The sequence below is a fragment of the Condylura cristata genome, unplaced genomic scaffold (genome assembly GCF_000260355.1).
Source record: "Condylura cristata isolate star-nosed mole 26May11 unplaced genomic scaffold, ConCri1.0 scaffold00020, whole genome shotgun sequence".
In the NCBI taxonomy this organism is placed as follows: domain Eukaryota; kingdom Metazoa; phylum Chordata; class Mammalia; order Eulipotyphla; family Talpidae; genus Condylura; species Condylura cristata.
Window position 1 is genome coordinate 26,319,385 of NW_004567121.1, and position 13,391 is coordinate 26,332,775.

The 13,391-nt window shown below is 37.6% G+C and overlaps 1 protein-coding gene across 1 annotated transcript in view; it reads right to left on the reverse strand.

Annotated features, from left to right (window-relative positions):
* Nucleotides 1-13,391, reverse strand: part of BRE (brain and reproductive organ-expressed (TNFRSF1A modulator)) — a 341,266-nt gene that overhangs the window by 219,343 nt on the left and 108,532 nt on the right. The window contains exon 6 of the mRNA XM_004686335.2: nucleotides 10,644-10,718. Within this exon, the coding sequence (XP_004686392.1) occupies nucleotides 10,644-10,718 (75 nt within the window). The remainder of the gene's footprint in view (nucleotides 1-10,643; nucleotides 10,719-13,391) is intronic.

Sequence of the window (13,391 nt, forward strand, 5' to 3'; positions counted from 1 at the left end):
GGAGGCAAAAGGATTAAAAATAAGTATGTATAGCACATGAGCAAATTCCTGTCTGAGATGCTACCTGTGACACTAAGCCACACACCCTTGAATAAATACATGGATGTGGTGCGCAGCTCAGACTAGCAGCTGCGGAAATCCAAGGGACAAACACTTTAGGTTTGTACAGATATCGAATTTGATTACCCATTCAGTGATAACGCTGGGAACATCTGAGTAGGGTTGATTTTAAGGAACAGTCTGTGAAGATCTCAGATTTAATCTGTATTGGTAAGAGATGATAATATTCTTTCAATAAAATTCTATGCCTGATGATGGAGCTTCCCTACGACCCAGCAATCCCACTCCTAGGTATCTACCCAAAAGACACAAAAACACTGACTCAAAAAGACACCTGCACCCCTATGTCTTTTGCTGCCTTACTTACAATTGGGAAAACATGAAAACAGCCCAAATGCCCAAAAGTGGATGACTGGATTAAAAAGAGGTGGTACATATACACAGTGCAATATTACTCAGCAACCAAAAAAAAAAAATAAACACATGCCTTTTGCAGCAATATGTATGGAACTGGAGAAGATCATGCTTAGTGAAATAAGCCAGAAAGAAAAGGAAAAATACCGGATAGTTTCTCTCATAGAGGGAATGTAACAGAACAGGCGAGAAAATAATAATAATATTGAACAGCTATATACCAGAGACGTTTTATGGGGGTGGATGGGGAATGGGATCAAAAACAGTGGGGGGAGGGAAATGCACTGGACTATGGTGATGGCACATGGGTGATTTGGTGATGGGAAGCCCATGGGCATTACAGCTGAGACAGAAAAATGCACAAAATGATGTAAAAAACAATTATATAAAAAAACAAATTCTATGCCTAATAATTCAAGAGAATATGATGAACGTAGACACGGTTATTATTTACTGTGGATCCTCTAGGAAATACAGTAGTCTATCAACTTCAGCAGCTACTCTCGGACATTTTGGTCTCAGAACCCCTTCCCACAAGTATTAAGAAACCAAAGAGCCCTCTTATGTAGCTTTTAGTACAGTAGAAATTAAGACTAAGATTTTAAAAATAGCTTTAGTGTGGTTTTAGTACGTTTTCTTCTAGAAATCTTGTAGTTTTAGGTTTTACATTTAAATTAATGATCCATTTTGAGTTAAATTTTATATGGCTCAAAGGTATACAGTTCTTTTTCTTTTGCCTTTTTTTGGGGGGGGTATAAATATCTAATTGTTCAACCACAATTTGTTAGAAGGGCATAATTCCACTTCCCAATTGCCTTTACATGCCAGTCAAACATCAATTGTCCATATATGCATGAGCCCATTTCTGGATACTCTATTCTGTCCCACTGATCCGTACTGGTATTTGTCATTTCAAGACCATTTCCGCCCCATCTTAATTACTGTAGTTGCATAAAAATCTTTTATGCAAGTCCTTCAATTTTGTTCTTTTTTTATTATTATTGTTTGGATTATTATCTAGGCCCTTAGTTTCTCAAAATGAATTTAGAATCAGATTGCTAATCTATTTAAAAAAAAAAAAATGTCTGCTGGACTTTGACCTGCTAGGATTCAATCAGATCTATACATCCATTTGGGAAGAACTGATATTTTACAATATTGAGTCTCTTGACATGTGAACATGGCAAATCCATATGTTCAAGTCTTTTTTTAGTTTCCTTCAGTAGTGCTTTCTAGTTTTCAGTATACAGGTCTTTTACAACTTTTGGTAGATTTATCCCAAAGTATTTCAAATGTTTGATGTTATTATAAAGATAATTTTAATTTCTGACAGTTACAATAATGAAACATTTGATTTTTATATTTTGATCTAATTCACTTATTAATTCTGGAACCTTTTTGTAGATGTCTTAGGATTTTCTACATAGACAATCAAGATCATCAGTGAATAAACAAAGTTTTGTTCTTCCCTTCCACTCTGAATAACTTTTTATACATTTTTATGGTTTTACTGGACTGGCTAGAAACTCCAGATTAGAAAAGAACTGTCAAAATTAAATATTTTTGCTTTACTATTAAATGTAGGAAGAAAGCATTTGGTCTTTCACCCCTAACAAGTGTGATATTAGCTGTGGGATTTTCAAAGCTGCACTTTATTGGCTAAGGAAGTACCTTACTATTCCTAGTTTTCTGTGTACTTATGTATGGAATGGATGTTCAACTTTGTCAAATGCTTTTTCTATGTCTATTAAGACAATCATATGGTCTTTTTATCCTAGTTTGTTAATATGGTGAATTACACTGACTACATTTTAACAGTAAGAAAAACTAAGCCTTAGAAGAGAATTTAGTAAATTATATGTTACTGACAGATTATTTTAAAATGGAGAGAAGATGGAATTAAGGAAGAAAACAAGGAGGGGAAAATGGGAGGGACATTTCAACCAAGTTAAAGGAGCTACGAAAATATAAAACAAAAGATCACGGTATAAAAGCTACACACATTCACTGAACCAAGTCCTGGTACTTACCTTTCTGTAGTACCTCAGGTGTCTTTGTGAGGAAACATTCCTGCCATCTATAATGCAGAAAAAGAATTGACAAACAACTGCCCACAGGCCAAATGGGCCCAATGCCTGTTTTTGAAAATAAAGTTTTATTGGAATCCAGCCACACTCATTCATTTACATAGTGTCTGTAGCGGCTTTCATGCTCTGACAGCAGAGTTGAGTAGTTGTGACAGAGACCATATGGCCTACAAGCCTAAAATTTTGCAATCCTGCCCTTTAGAAAAGACTTTTGGGGCCCTTGATCTACAGTGTATATTTCTCTAAATTCGGCTTCTTCCTCTAGAGAAGGAAAATGGGGCAAGGACAATGAAGTGAAAGCAGTTAGAGGTGCCATACTTAATGGAGGAAAAAAGAAAAGTTCCCTGCAGAGTAAATTTTCAGGTCATCTTACTACTTTCTTTACAGTTAATTCTCAAATGCAAATTTTGGCTCAAATTTAGTCATGATAAATCAGACTTAACACAGGAACAAACAGCATCCTACATTTATTGTACTTTCTCCCAGGTATGCTTTCCTGTTTCTATTAAAATATGCCCACTCCTATTTGATTAGACAGAAACTATTTCCTCTAAGATATCATGATGTTTCCCTGTGAATTCTTTATGGTCTTTCAAGCACCAGACAACTGTTTTGCTTCAAAATCACATTTCACAAGAGTGAGTTACAGCAGTCTTTATTTCTAAAATTTGCTTGTTAAGCATGACTTTACTGGATCAAAAAAAAAAAAAATTCCCTAAACTAAAAGTTCTCAAATTCTAAGACATAATTTAATCTGTGGCTTAGGAAAAAAAAAAAAATGTGAGTTCAAACTTTGAATTTATACACATTATTAGGCTCAGAAGGCTTTTTAACATTTGCTATTGAGAAACACATCATTGTAAAAAGCTTACAGGATTTTAAATAAAGAGAACGTTTAAGGGGAATTACTAGTTTCCTTCCTAGCAAATATATAAAATAAGCAATTCCAAATAAAGGACAATGCAAGTATTCATTTAAAAATAGAAATCCGGGCCCTCCCTGGTGGCACAGCAGGTTAAAGCACAGCACAAAGAAGCTAAAGCCACTTCAGCATGAGTTCGATCCCCACCCGCCCCAGAGGTGACCCACATGGCGTAGCAGACCTCTCCTGATCCGCCTGCTGCTCCCCTCAGCAGTGTACTTAGTCAGTCGGCCTGTTCTGCTCCCCACTCTGTCTCTAGTGAATCCTCTCACCACCCCTGCACCTCTAGCCTGTACCTCAGTTCTGTATGTATAAATAAATAAAAATCTTAAAAATAAAAAAAACAAAGAAAGAAATCCAGAGAGCGTGATCAACCTAGCTACTTCTGTTCTTCTGGGTCAACAGAATGTAAAATGTCCCCATTTCTAAAGGAAAGTGAAATGAGAAATTTCAAAACTGAAAATTTATCAAAACTCAACATTTTATGACATGTTGCAAAATGTGACTGCTGTACACACACCTTAACACACATGCCATTACCTGTTTTTTCCTGACTTATAATAGTGCTACTTCAAATGGGCTTTCCCAGCGACAGGCCCTCATCTACTCAGAGAAAACCAGAAAGACTGTCATATTCAAGTATATCGTGACTTAAAACCATTTCTTAAAAAACCTTTTTTATTTTTGACAGTATACTTTTTGATAGTATACTATCATTTTAGTTGTTTCTCTTTAACAATATCACTTAATCTGTTCAGTTTCTCAATTTTTCTCCCATTTCCATTAACTCATTTTTGTCAAACACCCAGTGAGCCTATTTCCTATTTATTCACATGTCACTTACAACAAGCTGGACTCTATCCTGAACTGTTCTGATGAGTCTCTCTAGTTTTATTACCCAAATCATCTTTTCTTGGTGCTAGCATAGTTTATTCAATGGCATGTGAGCAATCCCTTCTTCATTAACCTTTAAAAAAATCCTTTGGCTCCTAGGATTAGGGAGTTCTAGGACTCCATCAAGCTATGCCACATTCCTCTAACATTGGACCTTCCTAATACAAGATTTGGCTTTCTCAAAGTTAGTGATTAACTTTCAAGATCCCCTTTCTCCTTAGTGCCTTAGTGCCGCTCCAGGCACAGGTGCCAACAATCAAAACTAGATAGTAATTCAACAGCTACAAATAAATATCTATTACCCTAAGCAAGCAACTTGAACTTCTTTGGGTTTTATTTTGTTTTTATCTCAAGCAAATAAGTTGAAGATGAGAACATAGGGATGTCAGAGCTAGGAGAGAGACAGGGGCAAAGAGCCAGCAATGGGAATTCTTACAGCACTAGCCGTATGGTGAGAACTACCTGTATTCAGATTAATAGCACAGAATTGGAACAGCATAAACTAGAACTGTGGTATTAGGCTGGGTAGACTCTAGAAGGAGAATCCAATAAGAAACCATTATTTATTTCCAGAGAATAAAGGAGACTGCTCTAACAATAATACTCAAGGAGATTGTGGTGTGGGAGGCCAATGACCAAAGAAATAAAATAGGAAGCCATTACCATGATAACCCAAGATAAGGGAATTAAGATGTTTTGCTTAATGGAGTCTCAAATCATGCCCCAAGTATTCAAGATCATTCCAACTCATCTTTCTAACTTTATCACAGGGCTCTTGTAAAAAAAAAAAAAAGTTCTCTTCCTGCCTACCGTATTATCTGCTCCCTAAATTAAGTATGTCCACATTGTCCCACAACTAATCACAGGATCGTCCACACCTCAGCTGTCTATCCCTCTCCCCAAGTTTAAAATCTACACCTCTTGAAAGGTTTCGCTTACGTCACAAAGATTTCTCTAACCATTACAATCTACTACAATCTTTCTATTTGTTAAGGTCTACTGTATCAGTAGCAAACAAATTACTTAACTATATTTTGTTTGTTAGTTAACCTTATCAATTATACTACAAGTTATTGGGGGATAACGATCACCCTTTTATTTCTTTTTTGGTTTGTCTAGTCATCTACAGATTTCAAGAGGACAATGTGATCACTTTAAATCAAACTGGAATTCTGCACAACACTGAATTTAAGTTCTTAACTCTGGCGGTACATTGTAATTACCTAAGGGACTTTTAAAATATAAGAATGCATGGACCTTGCTTCCAAAGGTCTCATTTTCATTGATCTGAGATAGGGCCAGAGTATCATCAGTACAGCCAGGATGAGAACCACTGACTTAGAGTTAATTGGGATCATTCAGATATAAGTGGACCCTGGAAGCCATAGGAACTTCATGACTACTTTTACAAGTTTCTCTATGTAAAACTATGCAAAATAGAAGCAATCTGCCTTGGTTCCAAAAATGATTCTGAAAATAATCTCAGGGAAACAATCACTCATCTGACTCTGTCACTATACTATGACAGTACTCAAGGTAGAAATGTAGCCAACAAATTTCCAATAGAATTCTGGTACGTACTATTACAAAATATACAACATAATGAAAATTACAGGAAAAGATTTTTTGAAACATACTTTCTATGCTTTAGAATACCTGAAAATCTAGGCCTAAACTGCTCTATTAAGTTATTCATTAGCTATCTTTTAGTGGGTCTAGTCACAAATTCAGCAAGCTTATGAACAGAATGTATGATGGCTAATTTTATGTGTCAACTTGACAAGGCCACAGGATGTCCAGTTAGCAGGCAAACATAATTTTTGAGTGTGTTCCAATGAAAGACTAGCTCTGGAATGAGTAGACCGATGAAAGAGAGATATGCCCTCACCAATGGAGGTGAGTAGCATCTAGCCCTTGAAGGTCCAAGTAGAACCAAAAGGCTGAGAAGGTGAATTCTCTCTACGTTCCCTTTTGCCTACTCACTTCCCTCCTCCTCCTCTCTCCTTGAGCTGGGCCATCCATATTTTCCTATCCGTGACCAATGAAACTACTGGATCTCCAGCTTGCAGCCGTTATGACCTACTCCAGCATTCTCAGTTTTGGGACTTGAATTGAGTAATAACAAAAACTTTCCTGGTTCTCACGCTTGCAGACGGTACACCATGAGACTTATAGGCCTCCATAACTTTGTAAATTTTGTTATAATTCTTATAACAAGTTAACATACAATAAGTGATTACCATGTGCTACAAGGAATTGTGTCTTACTCACCTGAGACACTTTTCAGAACACCCTTCTACTCCCCATCATGGCAAACACATAGGTACTGCTTTTCAGAACACCATGGCAAACACATAAAGGTATTGTGTTTGACCTGCAATATTTGTAAAAAATATTTACCCAGTACCATTGCTTACAAAGCAGATATTGTTGTTCTTTTTTCTAAAAAAAAACAGATTCTGAGTCCCGTAGCATGTCTGGCAACATTAGGCCTGCCAATCTCGCACCTAAAACAATTCTGTAGCTGACTGGTAGTTGCTGTCTTAGATGAAGCACAATTGTTAGTTTGCTGCAATTCTCACCATAGCCTGCTAGAGTATACCAGACCAGACGCCTTTACAGTGCCTGACTGGCCCCATGAGCACCTGCATTTGTTGCATTTGTTAACCTACGTTTGCTAAGAAAACAAGTGAATCTGTTAACCAACATCAGGATGATGAGACAACTCCTGCACAGAATAACCTCAGTATACCAGGCTCCCCCCCCCCCCCAATGCTCTCCTCCATAAAAAGTCAAGTATGAGTCAAATCTGGAATTTCCACAAGATGTTATACCTGTTTCGGGCCCATAAACGTGTCTTGACAACCTGGCTTCAATTCTTCCTTTCTCCAGAGGCCTATATGACTCGGTAATCTATATTCCACTAGCCACAAGTATACCATGACTAAAAGTACCCCACAGTGGCTTCCAAAGAAGGATAAGAATGAGTCTCATCTCCTGACCTAAAAGGATTATCTTATCTTTCACATTACCTATATTTTATAAAGATCCATTTCCATTTAGTGTCTCCCATCCAGATATAATAGTGGTAGTTTATCCTAATAAATTGGTTCTACTTTTCATCTAGGTTAGGGCCCAAAGACACCTAAATTAAGAGACAATCTGACAACTATTTAGACTACTGCTTTGGAATGCATGTTTAGCCTCCCATTCTCCCCCCCCAACCCCACCCACCCCTATCAAAAAATGCCATATGTTGAGGCTTAATGGCTTAATGACAATATTTGGGAGGAGGGAAGTGGGAGAGAGCTTTGAGAGGTAATCAGGTCATCTCGGTCATCGGGGAACCCTTCTGAATGGAGTGAGTGGCTTTATAAGAAGAGACACCAGAGAAATTATCTCTCTTGGCCATGTGAGATTACGGCCAGTGGCCAACTGTCCATAAGCCAGAAAGCAAAGCCCTGTGAACTTCCTGTTCAGATAGTAAAAACTTGAATACGCAAGTTTACTGGTGGCTTCACCTGACATACCCAGCCTCCAGAAGATATCAGAAATAAGTATCTATTGTTTAAGTTACCCCAGCCCCATGGTATTTTGTTATGGCAGTCCATACTGACTAAGATAGCAATATAAAGTATTATGGTCTTACCAACAAAGAAAAGTAATGTTGATTTTTTTGGTCATATCCACTATCAGCAAGAAATAACTACTATTTAGCCTTCTAGTTCAATGAGACACAGCAATTCTCCTAGATATTTCTGTATGATGCAGCTGAAAGGGGTCCTAATTATAGGATTTTAACTTCACTATATTCTGAATAAAATTGGCTCATTAAAGAAGCTTATTCAAATACACATCATGTTTACAAGTGTCTCCCCTCCCCCACACACTGTAATTTTAGTTTCTGAGTACTTCCTACTTAGATGATAAACATTCTAGCGCACAACTAGAACCTGCCTTAGAAATTCCACTATGGAATATGATTTTCCAAGGGGGGAATAAAAGCTTTCTTACTTTGCATCATTTTCTTAAGTTTACTAATTCTCAGAATGAGAAAACGACAAGAATGTACACAAGTCAATTTTCATCACAACCTAAATAATAATTAAAAGCAGCGTGACTAGCTATTTAATGACAGGCTCTCCCTGATGAGAAAATGTACACAGACAAAGCAAACTTTCTTTAGTAAGTGTAGTGAGTATCCAAATAGCTCAGTAATCTCCCCATAACATAGTTGCTGTAGAAGAGCTTCACCTTCCACTCCTGTGGATAAAGTGAAAAATAGCCTTACCTAGGAACTCGGTGAGTTTATTTTGGTACTTAGGCTATCAGGTACAGGCCAGGTAATTAGATTAGGAACATTTACATTTATTCAAATTTAAATAATATGTAAAGCAGTTCCTAATGCAAACTTCATGTTCAGAATATAGCCAAAAGTGCCAAGGTTATGACTAAACTTCAGGAATGTAAATCAAACACCCGTAACAGATATTCTGGGTTACTTCTGACAGGCAGGTAGGTCTGGTAGAGGGTTTTTTCAGCTTTTGCTGTTGTATGATTCAAGAGTTTTCTCTTCTGTTGTATTATACAGAATTTCTCCTTTTTAGTCCGTGTTTTACTCTCTCACATGAACTAAAGACCCAGAAAGACATTAGTACTGCAGTGTGGGTATTTCATTTAAAGGAGAAAACCACTTCCTAGTCATTCTGTGGGTTGAGGAGTTTTCCAATTTTGCTAAATTGCCTCCACCTTTCTCCTATCTGACCGGCAAGGAAAAGAATGTATAATATAATAGAACTCTTAAAATAGAAATAAGATAATTTGATTTTAAAAAAGAAAAAAGTAGATTAAGACCCAAGAAACATTTTTTCTCCTTTGACCCTCAAGAAATTGAGCAGAGGTGACATCAAGTTCAAATAAAACACAATGTAAATTGTGAATTAATGAAATGATATGAATAGCATTCTCTCACAGACTACTGAATTTGGTTTTAAGTGAGTGGAAACTGTTACTGAGAGATATGTGGAGATGAATGAGTCTGTGCTAATAGTTTCAAAGGAAGCTGTTAGTTATTCTCACAGAATTAACTGCTATAACCAAATTAATTATCTTGGTAATCACAGATATAAATGTGTATTTTCCACAACAGGAGTGTGGAGAAACTAAGAATGGCTTTCATTCTCACTTGGATTTCACAATCCTTGGATAAAGAGTAGAAAACTAGTGAGCTGGAAACTAAAAATGAAAGTTTAATGGGACACAAAAATGTCATTTTTAATTAGGGAATAAGAAAATCAATCGTCCCTCCTTGATTGCACATGTTAAAAAAAAAAAAAAGTGTTCCCTAATCTTTACTATGTTCCATAGTTTATATTCCCCAAACTAGACTACCAATTGTTATCAAGATTAATATTATTACTTATTGACCAATAAAGCATGTCGAAAAACTTGTACAAGGATTGTCTGCCACAAAATGTTATACATATCATTAACTCTTTGAACCACATCAGATTAGGAAGGTAGAAATTTTCCTTAGATTAGACTGGGGTCATAAAGCCACAGGTTGAAATGTGGGTTGGAGGAGTCAACGAAATCTTAAATTACACTCAAAATCCTTGCCTGTGGTGAGTCTAGGTCTTTGTCTTCAGGCTTCCTGTTCAACAGAAAGTGCTCCTTGGTCCAGCCTGGAATCTAATGGATTCCACCTGTGGGCTGCAAAGTATCTGCACGCCCCTCCCCAAAGGAGCTGCCCCCCAAGCCAGACCTTGCTTATTCACACTTCAAGAAAGTCCTCCACAAAGACTGGCCTGACTGGACTTTGGGCCTCCCCAAGACAGCCCCACATGGACGGCGACTAAGATCATCGCTAACATGAGAAAGAAAAGGCAGTTTCAGAGCACGGCACCAACGACAGGCAATTCTCCATCCCTGGTAGGCCACTTCTTTCCTCCCAGTAAGATTATTAGGTAATGGTGATTTCTTCCCCAATATTTAACTTAATTTAACCTAATTTTATCTTATCAGAAAATTTCATTTTGCACTTTTAGAGCTACAATTTCAGCTTTTAAGTAACAAAATAACTAAAAGGATCTTCGCACAACTATTTTTAGTAGAATTCAGCATCTGAACAAACTGCCAGGAAACCAGTCACACAAATAACTACCTAAAAAGTTCATTTGTAGTCACATACTGATAACCATATAGACAGATAGATAGATAGATATAGATATATATATTATAATTTTTTTTATTTACTTATTTTTTACCTTGAGAAGGTATGTGGGAATATTGCTGAAATCCACCGGCAATTTCAAAAGGAAACGAGCTGAAAATTCACCAGTCTGTAGAAAGAAAGGTATAATAATAAGATTAAAATCAAAAATAGATTATGAAGTGACAATTATAGGCAAGGCCACAAGTTCAACCTGTTCAAAATGCAGGCATCTTCAATTTGGGTTTCCTAACATGAAGCACGAAAAGAAGGTTGGGAAAGTAGGGGAGGATCAAAAGCAGCATTAAATTATTAGTTACTAAAAAGCACAATTAGAATTTAAATGTGCACTAAACTTATAACAGTAGTATTACCTTCTTGCTTTTCAAAAGTATAAAAAGAACACATGACTGTATGATTTAACCAACCAAAACAGACAGACCTGTCCTCAGATCCATTTGTTTTTACTAAAGCATTCGGACCTCTTCATATTTACCGCCCACCAGCTAGTGACACTGGTCACCTAATCACCACGCTTACCAGCTGTCAGGAAGGACACCTAATCGAACTTCTGCCCAGAAAAAGTAGTGGTGCCCAAGTGAGGATCTCATTTGCCTGCTAATCTTTTAACAGCATTGTCATCAATGAGTATTTGTTAGTAATTCTCTCTATGAACTGGTTTCGACAGAGATACCCAGCAGTTTGGCAATTTAACACATTTAACTAAGTTGTGAGCAATAGCTTTTGTTTGTTTGTTTGTTTGTTTGTTTGTTTAAAGAACACATAAAGAGAAGAAAGTTTCCCTTTCAATTTTTGTGACAGAAAAGGCTAAGTAATCGTATTTTTTGAAACTACATCATAGTCCAAAGGAGGAGTTTTGCAACTGGGTCAGGCAGACACTTGAGGGCCACAGGGACCTCTACAAACGACGACAATGGGTGCTGAGCAGGCAGACTCCTCAGTCACCAGCCTCTCTTGTTACAAGCTGCAGCTCAGTTTGGGATTTCGACATACTGGGTCTCAGTGACAGGTCATTACAACAAGAGTGGGGGTGATCTAGAACTACTCTGAAGAGATCCCTGCCCTTTTCATACTGCGATTACTAAAGCGCTCTCGATATCTCCACTGCCTTAAAAAAATGAGCACCTCAAACTCCCCAAAACAGATCTTTAAACACAGCAAGCATTTGCATCTATTTCTCTGGATGGACAGATGAATACACATAAGCACACACGCACACCCCTTGCAGATGATTCCACAAGACTCATCGCTCTTTTCCATAAACACCCTAGCAACTGCCTTCAAGGTCCTGGCTCTAATTTTAAAACACTGACCTGAAACCTTGAAAATGCAAGAAGCAGAAATGTAAACTTGAGCGCAAAAGATAAAGATGATAGCTACCATCTGCATAGTTGTTTGTTTTACTGCTTACGACATCTTTTAACTTACATCAATCTTTGGGTAAGGGCAGAGTGCTTCGTCATTGCCACAAGTCTAATCCTGTGGCCGAAAAGTTAAAAATGAGAGAACTGAATGGACAGTACCGAAGCTGGGGCAAGAAAGGGGGAGGCACAGAAGCTACCGTGCCACCATATATGCCAATGGCAAGAGAAAGGATTAAACCTGTACTCAGTATGGAACACCAGTATGTTCAAACTCTCACAACCCAACAGTTCGTTATGGTGAACAGGAAAAAAAAAAGGAGTGTAGATGATCCTAAGAAAATTCCTACCTCCTGTTACAGTGCAAGATTACCAGGAAAATGTGGTTTGGTATCATGTTAACCTCTTCGAGGACTCTAGAATTAACATACTCTATGTGATTGTTTGGCCCTCAGAATAAGGGCTCCTACTGAGAAAGAGATACGCACGGGGGAAACATACAGAATTACATGGGAGCTTACAAGAGGGGGACATAGCCTGGGGGCACAGGAAGAACAGAAATGTTCCATTAGTGCTACATCCAGTGCCACAGTGGAAGGATACTAATCAAAGAATACATGTTCCCAGCCACAGTCCCCATTGTTTCTCCTATATAATTATTGTTTTCTTCATGGCTGACCCATACCAGCATGCAAACATTTTTAAAAGCCATTCTTGAACTCATAACTTTCCTCAGCTCCCACCTTATTTCTATTGTACTTTCCAAAATAATTGCCTGTAAAAAAAAAAAAATTAGTCCATAGTTGTGGTCTGCATTACTTCTTTTATTATTCTCTCTTAAATAATCTCCAGTTTTTCCTCCCTACCATTCTACTAGAACACTCTTCAAGGTCACCAATGAACTTTCCATTGCCAAACCCAGCAGTCATTCCTCAGCCCTCATCTAATAACACTTTCTACCAGCAGCATCTGCCAGGCCTCACTATTCCTTTCCTAGAGCATTCTTTACTTGGTTTCCAATATCCCACTTCTCTTGGCTCATCTCTACTTCACTAGCCCTAAGTCTGGTCTACCCCAACACTGAAGTACAGAGGCCTTAACTCCAAGACCTTCATCTACACTCCCCAAGCAATCTTACCCTCACACATGACCTCAAATACCATTTACATGCCAACAATTCCCAAATGTTCTATCTCCATGCCAGATCTTTTCCTAACTTGAGTTTCATTTATCCAATTACCATGACTAAACCAAAATCCTAATTTTGTGCTCTTCCTTTGCTATGTATTCCTCATTGCCATAAGTGACAATTTCTTTGTTTCAATCTCTCAAAATCACCCTTGACTTCTATTTTTCTTTCTTATCCCACATTCAAAGTGGCAGATCCTAATGACTCCACCTTCAAAATATTATCTTCTATC